At 41.0% G+C, this 26,759-nt stretch overlaps 1 protein-coding gene across 9 annotated transcripts in view; it reads left to right on the top strand.

Annotated features, from left to right (window-relative positions):
• Positions 1–5,040: 5,040 nt before the first annotated feature.
• The window catches only part of RNASEH2B (ribonuclease H2 subunit B), a 62,177-nt gene continuing 40,458 nt past the window's right edge, over positions 5,041–26,759 (top strand). For 7 of the 9 annotated variants that reach the window (XM_047723350.1, XM_047723346.1, XM_047723342.1 and 4 more), the window contains exon 1: positions 5,041–5,167. In XM_047723350.1, the coding sequence (XP_047579306.1) occupies positions 5,116–5,167 (52 nt within the window). In that variant the 5' untranslated portion in view covers positions 5,041–5,115. Of the gene's footprint in view, positions 5,168–15,253; positions 15,279–26,759 lie in introns of those variants that run through there. The other 2 variants (XM_047723347.1, XM_047723344.1) reach the window with 2 other exon arrangements.

Here is a 26,759-nt window from a genome sequence, read left to right as displayed (position 1 = left end):
TTTAAATAATCAATATTACTAATTTTTGCTGTTGAGCAAAACGTTGGGTGGAAGTCACACTACCAGGAAAAACTGTTACTCTTTTGCAATACATTAGCTATATTTAACAGTTGTGGGTCCTACTTTCAGATCGTTTGACAGAGTGAGTTAATAGAATATCTCATTACTATTTGAAGAGTATTTTACTTGTAGGCAGAAAACCACAGAAATGTTCTGCTTTGATGTTGTCAGTGAATGTGTATCCTTAAGCCTCTTAATTGTGAGACCAGTGGTGAAAGGAAGCAGGACCAAAAGGGAACCAGAATATTATTGTTTAAACAGATAAGAGGAATTACAGAGTAAAGTGAAACTAGAAATTAATATTTCTATTATCAACTTGAAATATTAACTGAAATAATTAAAGAACAACTATGTTTAGATTTTAATCACCACTCTTTTTTTTTTTCTTCTTAGTTGTGGCCATACTTTGTATAGGAGTGTGTATTCTCCTTTTGAAAATAAATATTTTAATGAAAAGTAGCCAACATTTTAGCATTTCTCAATTAATTGACTTGCTAGGTAATTCATGGCTTAAAAACACATCTCAAAAGCACTGCACTGTAGAAAATATTAATGGCGTATATAAAAGCAAATTAAGTGAATAACTAGGGCACCGAGTTATTAAAATTTTCTGAAGTGTATGGTGATTATTCAGGCTTTCATGCAGCAAAAGATGTAATGGTCTGATTATCTGACTCATTTGCTCAATATCTCTACAGATATTTCAGAAGATATCTCTAGGGAGCTTGAGTTTCCTGAATTTTCTTGCTATCTTGATTTTATGTAAATACATGTAATGTTTATAACTGTACACACACACACACACACACACACACACACACAGAGACTGAAATGTATAAACATGGTGTCAGCAGGCTTCAGTCAAAAACTACGAGGAACACACAGATAGTTGAACAAATTCGGTTTATTTGCTGCAGGGAGGGTGAATTCATGCCATGGAAAATCACGAGTCTTACTAAGAGGGTGTTTGAAGGAAGGTTTGGAGGGTTTGGGCTTTGGTTGGGTGACCTGGGGGGAGTCAAAGGAAGCAGGAACTACTTCCAGACTGGGTGCTGTTGGAAAGTGGGGCAATTCATGATTGGGTATCTCAGGGAATCTTATCTACAGGGAGGGGAAGCCGGAATGAGGAGAAGGCCGTACATAGTAAAGAAGTAGCAGTCATTCATTTTGGCTAAGCCAGGAGGTGTGTGGCATTTTGTGGGTGCCACAGTGACCCGTTTTTTTTTTTCTGTGCTTTGCCAAAATCATGAGGCGGCCTGGCTTTCTCTCATTTTATTCTGGTCTCAGGGCAGCCTTGTGTGAGGCTGGTATTCTGGGAAATTTTTTCTGTCTCCTGGTACAGTCACATGGTCTAGCTGTGAGCCCCAGGGCCAGCTTCTCGATATCAGGGGTTGCTCTTCTTCCTTTCCTAACAGTTTCAGTCATTCTTATTCTAGAACCGGCAGATCTCACTAGTTTATGTGAGCCCCACTGCCTCTCTGCAACAAGCACAATCCAATTTTAGTTTGGGTAGGTTAAGAGAGTGAACGTAAAGGAAATATTCTCCCTAGAAATGATGGCTCACTAGTACTCAGTGGCCCCCTTTCTAAACCATTGGCTCTTTTGAGAGCTGATCCTTTTCTCCTCCCCAGCTTATGCTTGCTGATGCCTTCTTTACTGTCACTAGATTAATATTTGGCAATAAGGCAAACACAAAGCAACAATCTTTTCTCATGCTAAAAGTGATGATAAATGTGACTTTTCATTTGCATTTTGTTTTGAAAGAAGTATTCTCTTAAGTTTTTAATAATCTCTGAGAGAGAGAAATCCTTTCTCTACCAAAGCAGAATTTTTTCTGCTTTGGTCATCACTAAGCATCGCTAAAATTCTGACTCTGAACTTATTTTTTTCCCCCAGTTCCTTTTTTTTTTTTTTTTCTAACTAGAAAATTATATCTCTGCTTCCGGCATGTAGAAGAGCTTCTGTGATTCTCCACACGATTTTCTACTTGCTGTTTCTTATTCTTTGAGAAATGACCTACTTGTCGCTTTGCATGTTAGTGTAACTGGTATAAAAATTAATTTATGGAAAATGTTATGGTATACTCCGTATAATCAGTTTGTTCTTATTTATCAAACGTAGGAATGCCACAAGCCACACTGGGCCATAACTGCCTATCTATCCACACATGTGTTTATTCAAAAGATCCATGCTAAGCTCATGCGGTGCTGGTAAGCTCTGCCCTAGGCTTGGACACTAGGGAAGGAGGGAGGGAGGGTGAAAAGCTGTTTCTGGGTTGGTATTCCTGCTCTGCCCTTGTTGGCTGGGCATTCTTGGGTGATTAGTTGATCTCTCTAAACTTTACATTCTTCCTCCATAAACTGTGGGGATCACACTAATACTTCCCCTTTAGGCTTGGAGGATGGAAAGGGATCTTCTGAGTTAAGTGTTGAGCATGGTGTTGTAACAGTTAGTGCTGAGAGACAGCCATTGTTATTTTTTGAGGATAAAGTGGTGAGTTACAAGATACTGTCCTTCCTCAAGAAACTCAAGAAGGATTGAGCTCCACTACTTAGTAACTTAACTGGGAAGACTGGAGGCATCTCTCTCATTCTTAGGAAAGTGTGGGGCAGCAGGAGAAGTGCTGTAGAGAAGGAATTGTCTAAGACCCGGTTGATAAGTAGAAGTTGGCTAAGTGGTGGAGGGTGAGAGAGGTGAAAGAATGAGGCTAGTTGGAGGCAGGGGCATCCCAGCATTGGGAACAGTGTCAAGCGCTAGATGTGGCAAGAGCAGGTCCTCATGGCCACAGTGTGGACAGGGAGGGGAAGCAATGGGAAGTGTGGCTGGAGGGGCAAGTACTGACCAGATCTCAGGGTCCCTGTGTTCCAAGGTTCGTACCTTGGACTTTATTTACCCCGAGGGCAACAGGAATCTGGAGTCGGTTTCCTATATCCCCACTGGTAACCTGAGAAGGTACTTAATTTTTTTTTTAAGTGGATAAAAGAAATTTTTTAGAAATGTTTGTTGCAACACATTAAAAAAAAAGTTTTTGTCCCTGGACCTAAATATCAGAGGATTAATTATACTCTCCAGTTCATAAGACATAGTGACAGTCGCCCATATGTGCCCTGGCCCCTCTCTTGATTTTTCTTGCCCACTCATTCCTTATCTGTCCCTTTCCCCATTCTCCTCCATTTTGAAGACCTTTCCTTCTGTCTGATACATGCTCTTAAAGGTACATGTATCCTTATGAAAAGATATAGTGTTGTTTTATGTGTGTTTTTAATTTATCTACTTGGTATTCTGCTGTGAATCTAGTCCTAACTTTTTTTTTTCTTGATATGAAGGACCCATGTTGCTATGTGTACATCTAGTTCATTGCTATTTATAATAACAGTTTAAAATCATCTAAATATTGCTCACTAGGGAATGGTTAAGTAACCTTGGTACATTAACAAACAGTGTGAAATAATGTCTCCATTAACATTATTCTGGATGCTGTGGAAAACCCATTTATACAACGTTAAGGGAGACAACGTTAAGGGAGACAAGCAGACAAAATTGTCTTTACTCTGTGAAACAACCACATAACAAATACATATTCATACAGCCAAGGGCTGGAAAGGATCAGAGAAGAATGAAAACAACTCTGCATGTCAGAGAGAGAGAACTGTGGGTAACGTTTCTTTCGTAGCTGTTAGTAATGATTACGGTGTGCCTAGGGATTTAGCTTACACACCATAACTTTTCCCATAGTATAATATTGGGGGAGGGAAGAGATCAGAGCAATACTAATCTTCTGCCTGTTCCAGCGCTGGCATTGCGATGTCCCGCCTCAGCCAGAGAGGGGTGTTCTGCAGTCAACTTCAACTGCATTTGCCACCCCCTGTGGGAAATGGAATTGAAGTTAAAACCCCTTTCGGAAGACTGAGATCTAGTACTGCCAGATTTAACTATCTTCCAGAAAAGTGAAGTGCATTAAAAGTTATGTAATGTTATTCTTCCACTTGTGCAAAAAAAAATAAGACATGGACTTGTATGGTGCAAAGAAAATTTTTGGAAGAACAGAGGATGAACTGTTAACAGTAATTGCCCCCGGGGAGGAGGACTGGAAATGGAGGGGAGAGGAAGACCTTTCTTTAAAGTTATGAAGGAAGGACTTATTATCCTTCTTTTAAAGACCATGTACCAGGCACTGCTGTCTCAAACAAAATTTTATTTTTCAAAGTTTAAATCTCCAAATTTCATGAATCTTTTTAAACATCACTTTTTAAATGCAATTTTTAACTCGTTACCAAGAGTCTTCTAAAATAACAAATTCGTATTTTGAGGCTCAAATCGTACACTAACTTCTTTTTAATGGTAAGGGCTAAACCCAGTTTGAGGACTGCTTACATTGCGTTATGAATCACGAAACAAAATATTCTGACATTAAGTCCAACGTAGAACGCGACTGCTGAACAAGATACACGGACAAGAGCGACCTCAGGATTAGGATCGGATAGGGGTCGCCCTCAACAGGGAACCTGCTGCAGGCTCTTCCTCCCCGCCGGGTGGGCGCGAATGCTCCAGCCCTCCGGGGGTGGAGGTTCCTCTGTGCTGGGGCTCCGCTCCCCGGGGACCCCCGCTCTCGCCCCGGGACTCTCCCCGCCGGCCGCGCCACCACTCGGCGGGCCCAGGCGACCCCTCCCGCCGCCGCGTCCCAGGGCAGCCGCCCTGCGCGCCGCGTCACTCGGCGCCTTCGGCGAGGACCTACCACTGGCCGCGCCGCGGAGGGGAGAGGCCGCGACCCTTCCCCGGCCGGCGGGCGAAGCGCCACCCCTCGGGTCGCCTCGGCCTGGCGCTAAATTTAAAAACTTAACCGGCGCAGCTGGCTGGCTCCGGAAACGAAAGTAATTTCGTCCCGCGGGCCGCCTCCCGGGCTCTGGCGGCGCCTCGGCGCGCCGCGCTCCCCGGAATAGACCCTTCTCCCGCCATTTTCCGCCGGCTCGTGGCGGGCCCCGCGCCCCGCGGGTGAGGCCTGCCGCCGCCGGGCCTGCAGCCGTCGGGCTCGCGCCCCCGGAGAAGGCGGCCGGCATGGACTGCGGGAACGGGGCTCGCGCCCGGCAACACGTGTTCCTGCTGCCAGGTAAACACGGCCGCCCGCGACAGCGGCGCGCCTCGCCCGGCCTCTTGCTCGCCCGGTCCGGCCCGGCCCGAGAGCGCGGAGCGGCGGACGGGGACGGCGCACGGCCGGACTTCCACTTGGAGCGTCCCGGCGCGTCCCCCGTCGGCCCTCGGCCCCCCGGCCTGACGCACGCACCCCAGCGGGTTGCGCCTCCCTGCGCGGTGCGTAGTGGTGCCGCGCGCCCCTCGGGCCCGGGTTCGGGACGGGATTCCTTCCCAGATTGTTGCTCCTCATCTTGGTCGCTCGTTACAGCTAGCTGCCGTTTTCACAACCCAAATGCGAAAGCACAGAAACGGACCGAGCGTCTTGCCTCCGCTAGGGTGGGCCGCAGGAGGGACTCAGGCCTACGCGCAGCGACATGGGCTCACGGTCTCGGGGCACGCAGTGGGGCCGTGGAGTGTCTGCTTTGGGGTGCAGTTAGCTGTCCCTCACTCTTGCACTGGGCAGCTGGTCCAACCTCTGGGTTCCCACTGGATCGGATCCTGCACTTTTTTATAGGGCCCCAGCCCTGGGCCAGGCCGTAGGTGGAGGGAAGGAGGCAGGAGGGAAGCCAGGTGGTGGTAGGGGTTAGGACAAAGGTGGTTCAAAGACATTCGGGTGGGTTGTTCATGACAGGAATGCTGGAGCCAGGCCTCTTCAGCCACCCCCTGAGTGATGAGGAACCATTCGGAGTTTGCAAGGGCTTGAGATAATAATGGATAGTCAGTCAGTTTCCAAACATGATGGAGTCCAGTAAATGTCAGAATGAAAGGGGTTTGGGACTAGGGAGAGCAAGTTGGAGAAGTTTGACCCCATTATAGTAGATACATTGATATGATGGCATAACATGGGAAATAAGGAATATCCTTTGTTCACTGTATTTAATTTTAGATTTAGCTCAGTAAATGCATTATTTTTACAGCAGATAATACTCTGATGATGTGATAGTAACTCAGGAACCTAGACTTTTATGATGAAATACTGAAAATTATTATGTGACAGTCTGTTAAGTATAATTTCTATATGTGTGTGTTTAACTTTTTCTCCCTTTATAAAGAGCTATAAACTGTATACAAATTTAAGTGTGCATTTCAGTGAATACACCCCTGTATTTTCATCATGTATACATATGTATATACCCCTGTAATGATCCCCCAAGTCAAGATATAGAACTTTTCCAGCAAGCTCATGCCTGTTGTTAGATAGCCTTAGTAGCCTTTATACTGACCTCTGTCACTAGAGATTTGTTTTGCCTGTTTGGATACGTGTGTACTCCTTTAGGTCTGGCTTCTTTTACTCAGCCTTATATTCCTAAAATTCATCCATATTGTGTCTAGCAGTGGTTTGGTTTTTCGGGTGGTTTGTGTTTTCATTACTGTGTGTGTCTTACTGTATGAACTTCCATGTTTATTTCCTCTACGGTGGGTGGGCATTTGGAATGTTTCCAGTTTGTAACTATTGTGAGTTATACTTCTAACAACATGCTTTTATGAGGCTTTTGGTAGAAGGAGACACTCATTTCCCTGGGGCGTATATACCCAGGAGTGGAACTGCTGCTTCTAGGTACCTGTGTGTTCAACTTTAGCAGATGCTGCTAAACGGTTTTCCGAAGTGGTTGTACCGATTTATACTCCCACCAGCGGTGTAGGAGAGTTCCCATTAGTCCACATCCTCACTATAGATGTCTGTATATTAAAGCCATCAAAGCAAAATTCGGGGTTTTGGCAGAATCTAGCAAAGGCTTACCTGTAAACATGCTTTATGTTAGAAAAATCCTCTTTCTTTTGTCACATCAATTCAGTGAGATATTAAGGGCAGGAACTCTAATCATTCTTGCAGAATGAAGGGCATTCTTATGATTCAGATACACACAAGGGCCGATGATACTTTGAGTTTCTTATTTTCTGTTTGATTGTTCTGTTTGATCAATATTGACATTTTCATTCTTGAGGTGTGTTTATAGCCTCACTGTATTAAACACAAAAACCTTCAAAAATAGTTACATATTAATTGCATCCCTGACAATCCTAGGTTTCATGTGTTTACTGCAGCACTGTGAGAATTTCAGTCAGCTTCCTGTTCCAAGCTGAGATGTCCTGTGACCTTTGAGCTTACTGGAGTGGCTGAGCTGACGGCTGGGGCCCGGTGTTATCAGGCAGGCAGGTTCTGAAACTCAACTTGTTTCCTGCTCCTGTCCTTCTAGCCGGCCTTTACTGCCACCTGCAGGCTTTGAGTGTACAAACATTGGTGGATTGATCATTCCTGCTAGGCAACAATGCTTCTCAAACTGGAGGGCCTTGATCACCTGGGCAACTGGGCTCCACCCCCCGAGTATTTGATAATGTAGCTCTGGGAGGGGGCTCGGGAATGTGCATTTCAAACAAGTTCCCAGGTGATGCTGATGCTGCTGGTGTGCGGACACCACCAGGAACCCCTGTACAGGGACAGCCCTTGGCAGTGGGCTGGGAGGCAGGATTGGCCAGCCTCAGGTTTAGCTCTCTTTGTGGGGGCCAGAATTAGTATCATCAGGGGTGCACATGGAAGCACAGGCTGTGAGGCCTGTCTTCACAAATACACATTTGTTGTCATTGTTGTTGTTTCTAGCAGATGAGAAATCAGCCCCAGTAAGTTGTACGATTGAGAGAAGGAGAATACATCTTGGGTGGAGTGAGCACCATAGCTATAGTGAAGCTGGGCCCTAAAGAAAGAAAAAAAAATTTGTATAATAATTTTTCAAAAGCATTGGGTGGAAGCAGTTTGTATTCAGTTTTAGAAAATTTCTGGGATCCGAAGAACTTACTCTGTGTACTGGAACGTAAGCTCATTAGCCAAGAGGCAAATAGAACTTCAGAGATTTATCCATGAGACAAATGCACAGCCACTGGACCTTGGAATGATACTTCTTTCCTGCCATTTAATTCCCGTTGTTTATCAAGTTGCCTATAATAACATTGTGTTATATGTTGAAGAATATATTAAAAAGCACTATGTAGGCCTCTTATTTTCAATTTCTTTAGAGAAGTCGGATGTCCCAGAAAAAAAAAGCTGGGACTTGGAAGGGATACTTGTGAAGTAGTCCGACTTAGGGACTTGATTTTCATAGGCCAGTGGGGACAGAACTGCCTCCCGTTTAAGCAAGATAGACATTTCTTGTAGTTTGGAATGGTCTTAAATGTTTCTCCAAAATGGTCTGTGGGTACTACCCTATTTGCAGTTTTAGTTACTGTAAGAGACCATCAACATCTCTGTTTTTTAGAATTTGGTGTAAGTTTCTATCCCTCTTTGCTGCCCCAAAAGTAAAATTTTTTAAGTCATATTTTTTAACATTTTTCTCTACTCCACGTTTTCTACACTGGTCAGTTCTGCTAAGTTGAAATCTGCCCTAATGTGAGAGGTGGGCTGGGAACAGGTCCACTGAGCCTAGTAGGATACAAGATTGTGTGGATTGCTGGCATGGCTGAACCTTGTCACTGCATCAGCTCCAAGGAGATGTCAAAACATTGGGAAACCCTAATGTTGTGTGAAGGATAAAAGGAAGGACAGAAATGATCTCAGGACCACTAAATTCATCTGGGTTAGCTTGGTCTGAAAGCATGTCTCAGTCAACCCCCTGATTAAACAGCCCCCCAGATCAAAGTAGACCACATCACATCTTCAGCTGTAGGCAAATTTTGCAATGACGTTATTCCCCTTTATCTCAAAAAAATACACGTTGAAAAGTATTTTGAGGGAGAATCATATTTGTTATTTATTTCCCCACAGCATGAATAGTGCCTGCTTTTGTGAGGTTAGAGGATGGATTGCTTTTTGGGAAATAAGAATCACAGGTGGTCTGCCTCCCTTAGTCATCCCAGATGACTTAAGGAGCCTTTTATGAGTGAGAGCATATATTCACAAATAATAATATCAGATTTGTCTCTCCAAATAGAATACACAAATAGATTTGAAAGCATTGTATGAATGCAGGCTTTAGAACTATGTTCTAATTAAATGATTGAAAAAGAAATCAAATTGAAAAGGCAAAACCGATTTTCCTATTTAAGGGTAGAGACAATTTATATTAATGTTATTTCCGATTAGAGTCCTATAGCTTTTTTGTAAGCCCACAAGAAGAACCTCTTATTTGGAAAAAAGTAACAGTTGAAAGAATGTGGTAAAGGAAGAATTGCTATAGATCTAAATGACTTTTCAGTGACCGTAAAGACAGTATGTATAACTGTATGTACAAGGTACATACAGTACATATAACTGTATGACAAGGCACAAGGTTAATCTCAGAAGAAAAATGTCGGTGGGTTTTTTTGTTCTTTGGCAGCATTGTTTGTGTGCGTGCGTGTTTGTGTTGGGAAATCCAGCCTGTGAGCTGAAAGTTTTCTTACTTTCAGAAGAGCTTATTCACAGGGGAGGAAACTGTACTTAGCTGGGTGAGGGATGGGGAACAATTCAAGCGCTGATTGTAGACAACCTCTGAGTAGTGAAGCTCAGCTTCTTGGAAGATGTGTCTTTTGCTGATAGTCTTCTGCAGGCCTTCTGCGTGGTGGGAATCTCTAAACTCCCCCGCATGGAGCATGTGTAGTGTTTCCCACACAAATCCTGAGGCTGGTTTTGTCTTTACAAAGTTGTTTTTGGTGGGAGCCCCACTGACCTTTCTTAGATGGTCATTAGATCTGCTCCCTTTGCTTGCGGAGCACATTCTGGAGGGGATGGGCTTAGTCAGTTGTCAGTTGGTGTGATGAAGCTGAGCCTGATGCTGTCCTGCTAGTAATTATTCTAAAAGATTTAGGACACTTACAAGAACTTATAACTCTCATGTATTTATCCTCTGAGGCAGAAATAAATTTTCATAAAACAAGAGTAAGAAATTTTTTTTTTCATTTGAGTATAGTTAACACATGATGTTACCTTAGTTTCAGGTACACAACATAGTAATTCAACAACTCTGTACCTTATGTCATGCTCACCGCAACTGTAGCTACCATCTGTCATCATGCAAGGCTATTACAATACCACTGACTCTGTACTTTCTAGCTGTACCTTTTATCCCCATGACTTACTCATACTGTAACTGAAAGCCTGTATCTCCCTCTCCCCTTCACGCATTTTGCCCTTCTCCCCGCCTCCCCTCTTGTGGTGACCATCAGTTTGTTCTCCGTATTTATAGGTCGGTTTCTGCTTTTTGTTTATTTTGTTTTGTTTTTATATTCCACATATAAGTGAAATCATGGTATTTTTCTCTGTCTGGCTTACTTCATTTAGTATAAAACACTTTACGTCCATCCATAGCAAAATCTTCTCCTTTTTATGGCTGAGTAATATTCAGTTTTGTGTGTGTGTGTGTGTGTGTGTGTGCGCATGTGTGTTGAGATACCAACTTCCTCTTTGTACATTCATCTACTGATAGACACTTGGATTCCATATCTTGGCTATTATAAATAATGCTGCAATAAACATAGGGATAGTCATAACAACATTTTTTTAGATATGTCTTCTATGGTAAGGGACACAAAAGCACATCAAAATAAAAAGCTTTTTTAAAAAATTTTGACTGCCTCAAAATAAAAAGCTTCTGCATAGTGAAGGAAACCCATCAAACAAAAAAAGCAACCTACTGAAAGGAGAATATATTTGCAAACATTATATCCAATAAGGGGTTAATTTCCAAAATATATAAAGAACTTATATAACTCAACATAAAATAAACCTCAAATAATTTGATCAAAAAAATGGGCAGAAGACCTGAATAGACACTTTTCCAGAGAAGACATCCAGGTGGCCAAAAGATACATGAAAAGGTGCTCAACATCACTCATCATCAGGGAAATGCAAGGCAAAACCACCATGAGATATCCCCTTACCTTTACAGAATGGCTACAATCAAAAAGAGGAAATAATAAGTGTTGGTGAGGAGGTGAAGAAAAAGGAACCCCCATGCACTGTTGATGGGAATGCCTTTAAGGTGGTGCAGCCCCTGTGGAAAACAGGATGGAGGTTCCTCAAAAAATTTAAAGTAGGACTACCATATGATCTAGTAATTCTAGTACTGGGTATTTACCTAAATAAAACGTAATGTTTAATTTGAATAGCAGAAAAGGAGCTGCATGGATTTCCCCCATATCCTCTAAGCTTTCACCATGATAACAAACAACTCATCAGTATTTTCTAACATGTTATAATAAAACACAGCTAAAACTGGGCTTGTGCTTTTTCTTGGCTCCATGTCCTCTGACAAGTTGCATCCTCTTTGTAAAGTCTCCATTTCTTCATCTTTACAGTGGGGAGCACAGTCCCAGCCTCCAAAGCTCTTCCTTGCACCCCAAGCTCTTAGCCCCAGACTTGGCACAGAGTAAGCATTGAATAAACATTCACTGAAAGGAAAAATGTCTCACATTCCATTTTTTTCCTCTAGTCTTTGTTACACTGCCCTTTGTCCTCCTTTTCCACTTCTGTCCAAATTCTAGCCTTTCTTCAAGGTTCAGTTCGACTTTAGTTTCCACAAAGCTAAGCTATTGTATGGATCACAAAATGAATTCCAGTATTCTTAAATTTTTTTCATTTTTCTGTTTCTGCCTTTTATTTCACTATGTACTCATACTACTTATTCACTGTAACACTCACTAAAATACTGAGGGATATTGGGGTTATACAATGTCTCTTTCTTTGAATGCCCAGTGACTTTGGGTCTGCCTAGACCTCTGGCTGCTCTTCTCCACATTCTCTGCCTGGCAAATGCCTCCTTATCCTTTAAAGTCAGCCCATGGCTCTTCCAAGACATCTTCCTTCTGAGCCTCCCCGCTGTTAGTGTGCAAGCTAGTCGTACCTCTTCGACTTATCTACGCATTTCATCATGATTATTCAATTCACTATCTTTGGGGGGGGGGGTGTGGAGCAGGGCTTAAACTCACGACCCTGAGATCATGACCTAAGCTGAAATCAAGAGTTGGACACTTAACCAACTGTGCCACCCAGGTGCCCCAGTTCGCTATCATTTTCATATAAAGATGTATTGAACCCACAGTACATGCCAGTGGCTGGAGAGAATCCAGGTGTGTACGTCCTGCGTCACCACCATTGGCTTCTGAATGCTGGGCGCCTTGGCCTTAAGCTTCAGAGCGCATCCTTGCCCAGTGTCTCTGGAAGCAGAGTATGCCACTTAGGACTTCCAGCCTTTTTTTTTTTCAGAAGTCCTTTGTATGTGCCTTTTAAATATCTTTAAAAGGTAACTTTACTTTCCAGGTATGACTGTTGCTAAAGTGGAATGGGCTGTGTGCCAAAAGAGTCAGATCTATATGTTCTGAGGACTGTTTTATTATCTGCCCCTAGAACAACTAGGATCCAAGTTGGCCAAAGTCTGTAGCCAAAGCTGATTTCCTGCAGGAGCCTAAGACATTTGGTGAGGCTCTGCTGTATCTGTTGCTCAATTTCGAGCACTTAAATCTTCATTTAGAGGGGCACCTGGGTGGCTCAGTGGGTTAAAGCCTCTGCCTTCGGCTCAGGTCATGATCCTGGGGTCCTGGGATCGAGCACCGCATTGGGTTCTCTGCTCGGTGGGGAGCCTGCTTCCCCCTCTCTCTCTCTGCCTACTTGTGACACCCCTCTCTCTCTCTCTCTGTCAAATAAAAAAAAATCTTAAATCTTCATTTAGACATTTTTCTCCCAATATTTTTTTAGTAACTTCTTTTTATTTTCTTCATTTTAAAGATTTTATTTATTTATTTATTTATTTGAGAGAGAGAGAGAATGAGGGGGGGGGGGGGTCAGAGGGAGAAGCAGACTGCCCGCTGAGTAGGAAGCTCGAAGCAGGACTCGATCCTGCGTCTCCAGGATCATGACCCAAACCAAAGGCAGTTGCTTAACCAAATGAGCCACCCAGGCTCCCAGTAACTTCTTTTATTAGAATAGTAATGTATACCCTTTAGTAAGACACAAAATCATAAAGAAGAAAATTATCTATCATCTTGCCACTGGGAAATACCAATTTTGGAAATATTTCTTTTCCAGTCTTTTTATCCTGTGTGTATCCCAGTATGAAGTCAGTGTTCCTAATTTTTTTTTCATTTTTCTATTTTTACCCGTATTTCACTATTTACTCTTTCTACATGCAAGTTTATTTCTATTGTAACAAATACACCAAATAAGTACTACTTCACAGCGTACATATTTTGGATGGATTATCTTTAAGAGTGGGTAAAGACTGAAAATACAAATGGATGCCAGAAGGTGAGCATAAATTCACCGAACCCTAGCGGACACAATGGCATGCTGGGATTGCTTAAAAGCCATTCGAGGCTGATTTTTTAGGACAACCATGACCTCCTGCAAACATCCATTGGGGCGCTTGCCATAAATAATATGACAGTTTGAACGGACCATGAGTCAGTCTGCCTTGGTATGGAAATTACTGTTTGCTTCACATAGAGTTAGTCTGTCCAACTTGTGTTACAAAACCTGGCCTGTACTCCTTTAGGAGTTTCCTAGCTGGGTCATCTCTTCCTAGGAAGGGCCAGCTTGGTGGCAGGGGCAGGGCGGAGAGTCTGAGAACATCGGAAACACGCCTCGCAGCACCAGGAGGTCCAGAGTGTCTGCCTCTCTTGAGAGTTCACTTCCTCTTCTCTTGTTTCTAGTTTCAAGACAGCCTTCTGACTCGCCTCTCTGAGCTCTCATGCAAGCCAAGCCTCACCCTCTATTAGCTGTAGCCTTGAGAGCCAGCTCCACTACAGCACCAGGTGGGACTGGGAGGACGGAGGGGTACCTGAGGGTAAGGAGCGCTTCTCCAGAAGAAGGAAAGGCGAGGCTCAGCAGCACAAAGCCACCCGCGGCCCGCACTCACCAGTGTGCAGGGCTTGTCTCAGCCGAGCCTGCGCAGCTTCTCAGGTACTAGTGGTCTCTATGACTGGGTGGCAGACAGGTGGGGCAGCTCCTTCTTTTACCCAGGGTTTATATAATTTTTAGGAAGTCCATCTTCTAGGGTCTGTATCTTCTAGCCCCTATACCTTCACACTACACTTCAATGTATGTTACTATAGCTGACTGTCTTCATGGCCTTGGGAAGTAGTCAAGGCAAGCTTTATTATCACCATTTTACAAGACTCCGAGAAGTCAGATCATCTGACCAACACTCAACAGGAATGAAATGGCTAAGATTCCAGGCTCTCCCCGGTCCTCTGGGACCACTGCCATGTACCAGAGACCACTCTGTTGACTGAATGGTGCTACCTCACCAGGGTGGGAGAGCTGGGAGGATCAGAAAGGGCTGGGGTTCCCTCTCTTATCAGGTTGATGACCAGGGACCAAGCACACCTCCTATTCTGGAGCCAGCCTGGTTATGGTTGGACATCCCAGTCAGGTCTGTCCTTTTAACCCCTCCAGAATTTTCCTGCTTCCTAGATATTTTGAGAGCTCCATCTTGATGTATTGTCAGTCTCTGTGGCTCTGAATTGACTGCACACCTAAATTTTTTTCATCAGTTTCTTCTTTAGCATGGAGACCAATCCCAAAAACATGGCTATGGGTAGGGGCAGCCCCAAGAAAATGGAGATTTAATCTTCTCTGGTTTTGGTGAAGGCCAATTTTCATTTTTTTATTTTTTCTTCTTTCTTCAAAGCTTCAAATTAAAAAGATACTCTTAGAGGAACCCATAATTTGAAAATTATTTCTCTGGTGCATGCCTCTCTCTAGCTTTCTTGGTTTGCCTCCTGTAGTGTTCAAGGAAGCTGAAAGCTTCAAAGCCAGGAACATGACCCAGATCTCTTTGATGGCAGTGGTAACATCTTGGGAAGGGAAGACATAGAGTTAATGCTGAAATTAGCATTCCTGGAAGTAGCAAGTGACTTGAAAATTATTCTGACTTGTCTTGCATGCATTGTATTTGTGTCCTAACCAAGTGTTTCCAAGGAGCTCTCCCTGGCAATGGAACAGACAGAACCAAGGGGCTTGGATGTGTTCTAATGGCCGATGACTACAGAAAATGAACTGGAACCTATTTAGATCACTGTATTGCATGAGCATGAGAGTGATGTTCTCATCTTTTTTTTTTTCCCCCTATTGGACCTTCTTAAGAAAATGGAATACCCTTGATACGGTATCTAAAAATAAAGTAAGTGATGCTTTGATGTCTGTTCTTTCTTTTCCATGTAACAGTGGGTGTATATTTCTCAGAGCTTATCTGCTGTGTGCCAGAAATCAGACAGGGCCATGAACAAATGTCCATTGCTTCCAAGTCATAAGAACACTTGGCAAAAAGGTGACTTTCCCTCCAGTTTGTCTTTGAACTTTAAACGATACGGAGAAACTTGTCTTAACCAAGAGAGGGATAAGAAAGACCTGCCAAGTTTAAACACTGGTTGATAACTAACTTCATATCAGCTGTACAACCCATACCATGTAGTCTGAAGATGAAAAATAATGTTCTCTTTTGCCTTCTACAAGAGCTCCTGACTAACTTGCTGGTGTTACAGAATGGTTAAGTCCATGCCTTGATCCACGCTGTGTACTCAGGTTATCGCAGAAATCTCGGGGGTGTATGTGGCTATGTATGGGATATTGCATTCTCTAACAGGAAGATCAGTTTCCCTTTCTCACATTTGGTCAGGCTTGACTCTATCTGGTTATCACTTGAGGTTTCTTGTGTCCCTCAACAGATTTCTCTCATCCTTTATTTATGTCTCTTTTGATCCAATCCTTTTCTCTTTCTCCCTTTCCCGTTTTCCTTCTGCTGCATGCAACCCTGGCAGTGTGGGATTCTGGCCGCACTAAAGTGGGGGCAGCTGACTGCCACAACAAGAGGAGACAGAGGAGTCTGGGACATCTGTGTTGTGAGAGAACAGTTGTACGAGCTAGTTCTTGCGCTTCAGAGCTGCAGCTTCTGTTTTTCGAGTTGAGACGGATGAGATGGGAGAGTAAGAGTTTCTCTGAAGTATCATAGTTTAAACTGTTGGTTGCCCGAGTTTATTCTTGGCTCTACGTACAGTGAAATAGCTCTGCGACCTGGTTTCTTAACTTTGGGAAACTTTCTCACGCAAAAAAGTGGGAATCCCAAATAGTGCCTACTTCATAGAGCTATTATAAGGATAATATTATGTAACTTATATCAAGGATATTGCCCAGTGTGTAGTAAATGCCCAGTACATATTAGCCACTATTCGTTGTTTTACATTCATTGGACACAGTTGTCTCTTTATCGCTGGTATGTTTTCTTTAAAGTTCAAATGTCAGGAAAGAAGCAATCAGACTTTCCTTTCTGTTGAGGTACTTAGATCAGGATGGTAAACAGATGGAAGATTTGCTGCTAGAGTTAATGGTGACCAGTGGGACATAAAATTGGACTTTTATAGAAAACACAAAGACCACGAGAAAACTGCTATGGAATTGGTTAGGCCTAAGAAGCTAGACTGGCAGGGCTAGAGACTGTTGGGAAGTTTAAGATATTTCTGAGTCTGAAATGACTGAAAAGACTGAGTACCTGCTTCTGATTTGTCTGAATTCTTTTATTTTTGTGAAAACACTCTTTTGGCCAGCATGGCTTATGTCTTCTCTTCTGTAAGAGAAAACAGTTAAAGAAAAAAAAAAAGAAGAAGAAGAAAGAAAAGAAAGAAAGAAAATGTAAAGCCTACTCTTAAAAATATATATAATTTGAAGTCTTACTTTATTCAGCATAGTTTTAGAAGGTGTTTCATAGAAGTCAATTTTCTAGATAAATGAAGTTTAGCTTGTTAAGTATCAAAACTTGTTTTACCATTTCTTACTGAGCTTTTTCTAAAATCAAAGAACACATTCGTGTAACATTTGTTGAGCATGTCACATATGCCAAAAACTGGGTATTTTACTATTTACAATCTTAATTTTCACATGTAAAATGCATTATATTTGGGGTTTTAAAAAAAATATATCCTGGTCCTAATGTAATCGCTTCTTGGAAAGCTAATTGTTAGGTCATTAGATAATTTTGTGCTTAGAATTCCGTCAGCTTTTATACTTTGATCTTATTATTCCCTACATATTCTTAATGTTTCCATATTATTGAGACAAAGAAAACTGGTTTTCAACTGAGTGCTTATTACCTATTCTAGGCACTTTCACATATATTTAAGCATAAGAAAAACCTATAAAATAATTATTATTATGCACATTTTATAAATGAGGCAACTGAGGCAACAGAGTCTGAGTATCATGCCCAAGCTCATACTGCTGAGAAGAAGGGGAGCTATCTAGAGATTATGGACCTCTCTGTCTCCAGATCTTGTGCTCTTTCTATGCAGACATTATCAAGAAATAGGCCTCAACTAAAACTAGGTTAATAGAGGAGAAGCCTTCACCACACTCCCACTCTCTTACTCTTCAGATTCCTTCCCATTATTCTAAAAACAGATTTTTTTTCTTCCTTAATTAATTTAGCTATCCTTTAGCTATGCTAGATGTAGGTAAAAGTTAGAAAAAAGATGGAGCTTCTAAGCCTTTGGATGAGAAACTGATCCATGGGATGATACAGGATTTTCCAGATTTAAATGAAAATTAAAAAAACAAAACAAAACAAAACACAACAACAACTGCAAAAACCCTTAACTTTCATAGAGCCTTTAATTTATAGTCACAAGTAATTTTGTGTGCCTAAGGCCAGGTATAGAATTTATCAGAAGTCTTATAGCAATATGAGTTCTTTACTTATGCTAAGCCATCAAAATCCAGTGGGGGTAAATCCTCCATAAAAGCAATGAAAACATTGGCAAAGATGGCCAAAATCAACCTTTTCAAAACTCTTGAAATTAGCCAAAGTCTTCCAACAATCTGAGAAGTGTTTATTCAGGAAAAACTGCTGAATCTCATTAAGCAGTCTTTGTGGCATTGTAACTTGAACTGCTCACATATCCCTCTCTTCAGGTCTACAGTAACCTTGAAAAATCGCAGTCTTGCAAACATGGTGCTTGTAAAAACCAGCTGCATTGCAACCATTGGGCTGGACAGGCCTCATTTGGAGTTTCTTAAGAAGTCCCATTCCCAGAGCATTGTCCCTGTTTGACCTGTCTTGCAGTTCCCTGGAAAAGCTTGCTTGGAACTTAGAACTTGCTCTGCAGGAAATATCTTGTCCTCAGGGCATTTGTCAAAAATGATCAGTGGCAATTGTTTAATAGATCAGCTGCTGAGGGGGCAATAGCAGTTGGGCAAATAAGGACCTGGTCAGAAACTTAAAAAGTGAGACATGAGGATAAGGTATCTCCCTAAGGGACTTTTAGAAGCTCTGACATAGTCCTAGGAAATTAAAAGACTGAGCACATATTCAGGACTGTGTGTATGCCCAGGAAAGACCTGACAAGGCCCTAATCTCTCGCCTCTTGACTGATTTTGAGGTCCTAGGCAAGCAGTTAATAAAAGCTAAGGCAGAAGTTTAAATTACTCGAGTGTTGCAGGCGTATCCCAAAACACATGCAGAATTCCTCAGCAAATGTTGGGAGGCTGATTTGTTCAAAACATTTAAGAAATCTCAGGCTAATCATTAGCTATCCAGTAAACTAACTGAGGCATCAGTGGTTACAGAGAATACAGACTTTTTAGGATTAGTCCAGGAAGAGTTGGGGTAGGGGAGTCTGATTTCCAGAATTGTCACATTAATTATATTTCTAATATGTCTAGTTTTTTGTGTTTTTTTTTTTTAAAGGTGTGGGACACCTGAAGAAAAAGGAAGGTAGGTTTATACACAGGAGAAAACAAGTAGTAAATAAAACCTGTCCCTGAGGGGGCAAAGTTGTTGGACTTACTCTGCAAAAATTTTAATCATCTATTAAAAATATATTTAAAGAACTAAAGCAAAATATGTCTTAAAAATTAATGGGAAGTATGATAATGAAACCTTACAAAATAGACTATATCAATAAAGAGAAATAGAAATTTATAAAGAATATATAAATTCTGGAGTTGAAAAGTACAATAATTGAAATGAAAAATTCATTAATAGGCTCAATAGCATATTTGGACTGGCAGAGAAGAGAAACAGCAAACTTGAAGACAGGTCAATTAAGATTAGCTGGCCTGAGGAACAGAAAGAAAAAAAGCAGTAAGAAAATAGAACATAATCTCATATACCTCTGGTACACCACCAAGCACACCAACATATGTATGGAGGAGGTCCAGAAGGAGAAGAGAGAGAAAAAGGAGCAAAAAGAATATTTGAAGATTGGACAAACACCTCCCAAATTTGATGAAAAACATTACATATTCAAGAACCTCAATAAACTCCAAGTAAGATAAACTGAAAGAGATCCATACCTATACACACATAGTCAGACTGTCAAATGATAGAGACAAAGAGAGAATCTTGAAAGTAGCAAGAGAATATGACTTATCAAGTACAGAGATCCTCAATAAAATAAACTGCTGACTTCTCATTAGAAATCATAGAGGCCAGAAGTTAATTGGAGGGCATGTTCAAGATACTAAAAGAAAAAGATACTGAACCAAGAATTCTATATCTGGCAAAACTATCTTTCAAAACTGAGGGAGAGGGGCGCTTGGGTGGCTCAGTCGGTTAAGCATCTGCCTTTGGTTCAGGTCATGATCCTGGAGTCCCAGGATTGAGCCCAGCATTGGGCTCCCTGCTCAGGGGGAGTCTGCTTCTCCCTTTCCTGAGGGAGAAACTAAGGCATTCTCAGATACAGAAGAACTGAGGGAATTCATCACTAGCAAACTTGACCCTCAAAAATCATGAAGGGAGTCCTTCAGATTGAAAGGAAAAGAAACTAGATGGTAACTTGAATCCACACAAGATATTCAGAGCACTGGTAAAGATAATACATAGCGAACTATAAAAGAGAGTACAGTGGTATTTTTGTTTGTGACTCTTTTCTATCTGATTTAAAATACAACTTCAGGGGCACCTGGGTGACAGTCAGTTGAGTGTCGGACTCTTGGTTTTGGCTCAGGTCATAATCTCATTGTTGTGAGATCAAGTCCTGTGTCAAGTTTTGGGCTCGGTCTGGAGTCTGCTTAAGATTCTCTCCCCTTCCTTCTGCCCCTCCCATTCATGCTCTCGCTCTCTCTCTCTCTCTCTAAAATAAATCATGTCTTTAAAAATTTTTTTAAAAATACAACTTCATAAGGCAAAAGATATAAAATGGTTAATGGGCTTATATAAAGATATAATTTGTGTGCATGTTATATATGCCTGTGTATATATGTATGTATATGGCACAGAATACTAGCACAAAAGAGGGGGAGGAAAAGGAATGTATTGCAGGAAAGTTTCTGGTTACAATTGAAGTTTTCAAGTTAATATTAATCTGAACTACATTATTGTAAGTTAAGTTACTAAGTATAATTCTCAAGACAATGACTGAGAAAATAACTCCCCCAAAATATAGTAAAAGAATTGAAAAGAGAATGAAAACAATGCACTAGAAAAAATCTATTAAACATGATAGAAGGCAGTAATAGAGGAACAAATCATATGGCATATAGAAAATAAAGTTAAGTGGCAGATGTAAATCCTACCTATCTGTAATCACATTAAAGGTAAATGCATTAAACTTTCCTATTAAAGGCAGAGATTGGCACAATGTGTGTGTGTGTGTATGTGGAGGGGCATGACCCACCTGTATGTTATTTAAAAGATGCACACTTTAAATTAAAAGACACAAATAGGTTGAAAATAAACAGATAGAAAAGATATACCATGCAAACAGTAACCAAAGGAGAGTTGGAGTGGCTATACTAATATCATATAAAATAGACTTTAAGACAAAAATTGTTGCTGGACACAAAAAGGGATATTTTTTAATGATAACAGTGTTAGTATGTTAGGAAGATACAATAATCATATATACACCTAATGATAGAGCCACCAAAACACATGAACCAAAACCTGACAGAATTGAAGGTAAATATACGCAATTTAATAATAGTAGGAGGAGATTTAAATAACCCTTTTCCAATTGGCTAAAACAACTAAGAGGAAGATCATCAAGGAAACAGAAGACTTGAGCAGCACTATACAATGACTAGACTTAAGAGACATCTTAGAACACTCCGCTCAACAATGAGATACATACTCTCCCTAAGTGAACATGAAACATTCTCTAGAAAAAAAATCACAAGCCATAACAAACCTCACTACATTTAAAAGGATTGAAGTTATACAATATATGCTCTCCAAAAACACTGAAATGAAAATAGAAAGCAATAACAGAAGGAAATTTGGGGAATTCACAAATGTGGAAATTAAATGACACACTCTTAAAATAACCAATGGATCAAAGTGAATGCAATGAGTGAAAATGACACAAAATATATAAAAAACATAAAGGATGCAAGTAAGTCAGTGTTCAGAGCAAAATATGTAGTTGCAGATGCCTCAAGGAGAAAGGTCTCAACCTAAATAACCTAAACCTAAGTCTGGTTGATTGAGAGGGGAGGGTGGAGCATGGAGGGTGGAGCTTGGAGACTGACTAAGTGGACTGGAGAAGAAGATGGGGGTGAGGGGTGGGGGTGGGAAAGATAAAGAGCCCTTATGAATGCAGTCTTGCTGTGAGAGCAGGGGGCTTTGTTTTATTCACAGCTGTATCCTTAGTGCCTAGGATAGTACTGGGAACAGAAAATTGGTAATAAAATAAAATAAAGATTGGTAATTTGAAAACAAAAGATTCAGTAAGAGGGTGGTGTTTATTAGTGAATGGTTCTTTATTCACACCATACTTGGTGCTGTGGGTCCATAGCTTCTAGCAGACAAAAACGTTGTTTAGTGAGATCATACATGGCATCTGATCCCCCGACCATGCGATGAGCATACAAGATGGGACAGAGGACTGAGGGGAACTAGGAAGTGGGAGCTGGAGTTGGACAAAGTTAGTTTGTTGTTGCCAGGTTTGATTGTACAAGGCAAAATCTTTGCCTAGTGATTTTTTTTTTCATATCTAGGGAGCACATATTTGAAGTGCACCCTTTATGTAAAATCACCCGATTTCCAAATATTGGCACCTAAATTCAAATTTTTTCAAATGTGCACATCAAACAAAACCCTTCTGTGGCTTGAGTTTGGTCCAGGAGCCTCCTGAAGATTTCCCTGGTGAAGTGAAAGCATAATTCCCTTGACTTCTTAGCCATCACAGCGAAGAACTTAACGTGAGGCACAGGAAGCCTTCTCAGACCTACTCTTTGTTGTGTCCTCTATCTTAAGGTCTCAAATTCCATGTATTTCTTCTTCTTAGTAGCTGTTACATTTGGAGTCTACCTTTGTATGATTGTTTGACTCAGTATCTGTTTCTTCCAGGGAACATCCAAAAGTTCCTCAAGGGAACAGGCCAGGTCTGCTTTGCTAATCAATATTTAAAAACTGAATGAGTGAAGTAGGCGGGAGAGATTAGTTTTAAAATTCATTCTGTTAAAGAGGTAAAACAACCTGAGAATAGCATCTCGCTTGGAATTCTGTGTTGAAATATTCAATACAACTGCAGGTTATTTTATTGGCATAACTGAGAAAAGATGTCTTTCTTCCCATACTACGTAGACATTTCAGCATTATCTACACTAATACATCTCAAAGTGTATTTCAGAGAACCCTGGCATTTGCAGCAGAACACATTAATGTCAATATTTATTTGTACTTAGTAATTCCAAAGTTTACAGTTTGACATTTTAGGCTATAGTTAATCCTCTGGATTTAGTGCTCTTCCTGAGAAAAATGGAAACACTGCTTCCCTTGTGTAGTTGTTATGAATATATATTTTAGACTTTTAGTATTTATAAATTTTAATCATTTTAAGGGCTGGAAGAATGGGAAGGCTGAAGGAGAGCTGGCGAGAATCGCTAGAACTAGAACTTTCTATTGAAAAAAAGGAAACAAAAAAAAATCAATAATGATTCACCAAGTTCAAGTTGAAAGGTTTACTATAGTACTGAAGTAAAATCACAGGTGTATTGCTGAAGGAGAGAGGTCGCTTTTTCCATGCCTTGACATAAGAGACAGTGAAGCTGAAATAGTGAGAAACAGCAGGGCGAAGGAGGGAAAACCACAACCTGTTTTAGTTTTGTGGAAAAGTTTTTAACAGTGCTAAACTTTATCCTTCACATTTTTATAAGTTGCAGGAAGGAAAGTCTTAAAAGGCTCTTAAAATTAAATCTGTATGTGTCCATTTCTATAACATTCTCAAAATCTCGAAACTGTAGAGATGGAGAACAGATTAGCAGTTGCCAGGGGTTGGAGTTGGGGCACAGGGTTCTATGAGCTTTCATCTATGCATCCTGAAGCTCTGTGTCTGTGAGCTTAAACATTTAGAATGATTTCCTCTTGATCCTTTCATCATTAGGAAATCACATCCTTTTAAAAAAAATTTACTTATTTAATTCCTGTAAAAGTAACATTCATATATTAATTTCAGGTGTATGATACAGTGATTCCACAGTCCACCACTCAGTGCTCATCACGATGAGGGCACTCTTGATCCCTTTTACCTGTTTCACCCATCTCCCCCTCCCCCCACCTTCCCCTCTGGGAACCACCAGTCCTCTACAGTCAAGAGTCTGTTTTACTGTTTGTTTCTTTTTTTCTTTATTCGTATGTTTTGTTTCTTAAATTCCAAATAGGAGTGAAATTGTATGGAACAGAATGGAGCTCCTCAATTACTCAAAGAAGTGAAAACACTAACTTGAAAAGATATGTGCACTCCTATGTTTACTGCAGCATCATTTACAATAGCCAAGATAGGGAAGCAACCCATGTGTCCATCAATAGCTGAATGGATATAGAAGAGGTGGTGTGTGAATACACCATAAAAAAGAAATGAAATCGCCATTTGCAGCAACATGGATGGAGCTAGAGGCTTTGATGCTAAGTGCAGTCAGTCAGTGGGATGACCTTCTTTATTACTGGTAATGTTCTAAGTCTGTAATTAACAGAGCCATTCCAACTTTCTTTTAATTAGTGTTAGCATGAAAAGCGTATCTTCTTCCTTTTAATCAGCTTGCAGCTTTCGAGTGTTTCTGTATGCAGCATAGAGGATTACCTTACTTTTTTAACCAATCTGAAAATTTCTGCCTTTGAATTAGGGTGTACAGACATTTACGTTGTGTGTGATTATTAATAGGGTTAGGTTTGAGTCTGTCATTTTGCTGTTTGTTTTCTGTTTGTCTCTTCTGTCCTTTTTAACTTCTTTCATTCCCCTTCTGCCTTTTTCTTTTTGGATTGAATTTTTTTTTATGGTTCTATTTCATCTCCTATATTGTCTTATTAGTGACAGCATTTTTTTCTTAATTTTGTGGCCACTTTGGGGTTTATTGCACACGTATATTGATCCCATTTACCTTCAGGTGATGTCACGCATTCCACAGATGGCAGAAGAAACTCACACAGTGGGATGAAACATAGAGTAGTATGCTTTCCTTTCCCCTGTCCTGGCCTTCATGCTATCTTCTCATGTATTTTATTTATATGTATGTCGTAAACCCCACACTAACTTGTTATTTTTGTTTAGTCAGTAATCTTTAAAGAGATTTAATTAATAGGAAAAAAATTGTTATTGATTTACCCCTGTAGTCACCATTACCAGTGCTTCTCATTTCTTTGTTTAAATTCTTATTTTCCTCTGGTAGCCTACTCCTTCTGCCAGGACTTTCTTTAGCATTCCTGGTAGTGTGGGTCTGTTGGTGGTTATTGCTCTCAACTCCTGCATGTCTGAAAAAGTCTATTTATCACCTTTATTTTTTCAAGGGTAATTTCTCTGGGATCATCATGTTTTCTTTCAGGACTTTACAGATGTCTTCTGGCTTGCATTGTTTCCAATGAAGAAACTTGCTGTGATTCTTAGTTTTGTTCCTCTGTACATAGTATGTCTTCTTTAACTCTGTCTGCTTTTAAGATCTGTCTCTTTATTACTGGCTTTGAAGTATTGATCGTGATATATAGTTTATTCCTATTTCCTGTGTTTTGGCTTTATTGAACTTCTTGGACGTGTAGGTTTATTGTTTTCATCAGATTTGAAAATATTTGGCTATAATTTCTTGAAATATTTTTTCCGTTCCCACATCCTCTCTTTCAGACACATGTATTAGGATGCTTGAAGTTGTCCCACAGTTCACTAATGTCTATTTATTTTTCATTCTTTTTTCTCTGTGTTTTCATTTCACATAGTTTCTATTGCTATGTCTTCAGTTCATTAATCTTTTCTTCCGCCATTAATCCCATCTAGTGTGTTTTTCATTTCAACTTGGGTCTTTTGAGAAAACTTATGTGTCTCTACTTAATTTTTTGTGCATAAGGAATACTGTCCTTACGCTCCTGCCTGTTCATTTGAACATCTGTATCTAATATCAGGACCCCTCTCTCAATAATTGGGTTCTTCATTTTTCTCATTTCGGGCCATATTTTTCTGCTTCTTTGAATACCCAGTAGTATTTGCTTAGATGCCAGTCATTGTGAATTTTACCTTTTTGGCCAAGGAATATTTTTGTATTCCTATTAAATAATCTTGAGCTTCATTCTGGGGCCCAGTGAAGGTACTCAGAAACAGTTTGATCCTTTTAGGTCTTGCTTTTTTTTTTTTTTAAGATTTTATTTATTTATTTGACAGGCAGAGATTACAGGTAGGCAGAGAGGCAGGCAGAGAGACAGGAAGAAGCAGGCTCCCCGCTGGGCAGAGAGCCTGATGTGGGGCTCGACCCCAGGACTCTGGGATCATGACCTGAGCCGAAGGTAGAGGCTTTAACCCACTGAGCCACCCAGGTGCCCCTCGGTCTTGCTTTTTTTTTTTTTTTTTTTAGGTCTTGCTTTTTAAATAAAATTAGTTTCTTGGTACCACAGCAGCATTCAGGCTAGGGTTCTTTGTTCCCTGCTGCTGAGGCAAGACCCTTTAATGTCCTTGGAATCAAGAGGCTTCCCCGTCTGTCTGGAGTTCCGAGCCCTGCATGAATGTGAGGTACTCTCCCCTCTCATCTCCTAGCCCTCAGATAGTTTCATCACCTGCATGTACCGATCAGTTCTCGGTTGGATACTCAGGCAGTGTCCTCTGCACAGCTCTAGGGTTTTCTTTCTTTGTACCCCTCTCCTTTCCTGTGCGCCACCCAGTGAACCTGAAGCCCCACCTTGTCAATGCAGGGTGTCTGCCAGCCTCCCCCTGGGCAGGTGGAAACTCCTCACGGCAATACGCAGGGGCATTTTTAGCGGTCACCTTAATTGTCGCCCATCTCTCAGGGATCACTATCCTGTACGGCTCAATGCCCCATGTCGTGAACATAATAGTTTCCTATGTTTTGTTGTTGTTGTTGTTGTTGTTCTCATTGATGGTTTTAGGTGGGAGGGTAAATAAAGTTCTTGGTATTCCATTTAGTTGCGATTGGAAATCTCAAAATTGGGTTTTATTTTTTCTTTTGCTTATTTAATATTCCTCTTATTTGAAGAAGAAAGTTGTATTTTAACCATTTATGTGTAAGCTGATTTCTAATCAGGCTTGCTGTATTCAAGTTTATGAAGATCTGAAGTGGGGTGAAGTGGGGGGGCACAGAAAATAAAAACAATGAAGTGCCACTGCTTACCCCAAAGCTCTCTGATTTACGCTTTGGTAGGTTGTTGATCTGCTGGATTATGAGACCCCTTTGTTCC

This window comes from Lutra lutra, chromosome 3 (genome assembly GCF_902655055.1).
Source record: "Lutra lutra chromosome 3, mLutLut1.2, whole genome shotgun sequence".
In the NCBI taxonomy this organism is placed as follows: domain Eukaryota; kingdom Metazoa; phylum Chordata; class Mammalia; order Carnivora; family Mustelidae; genus Lutra; species Lutra lutra.
Note: the sequence above shows the minus strand (reverse complement) of the source record. Positions and strands in the feature narration are given on the sequence as shown.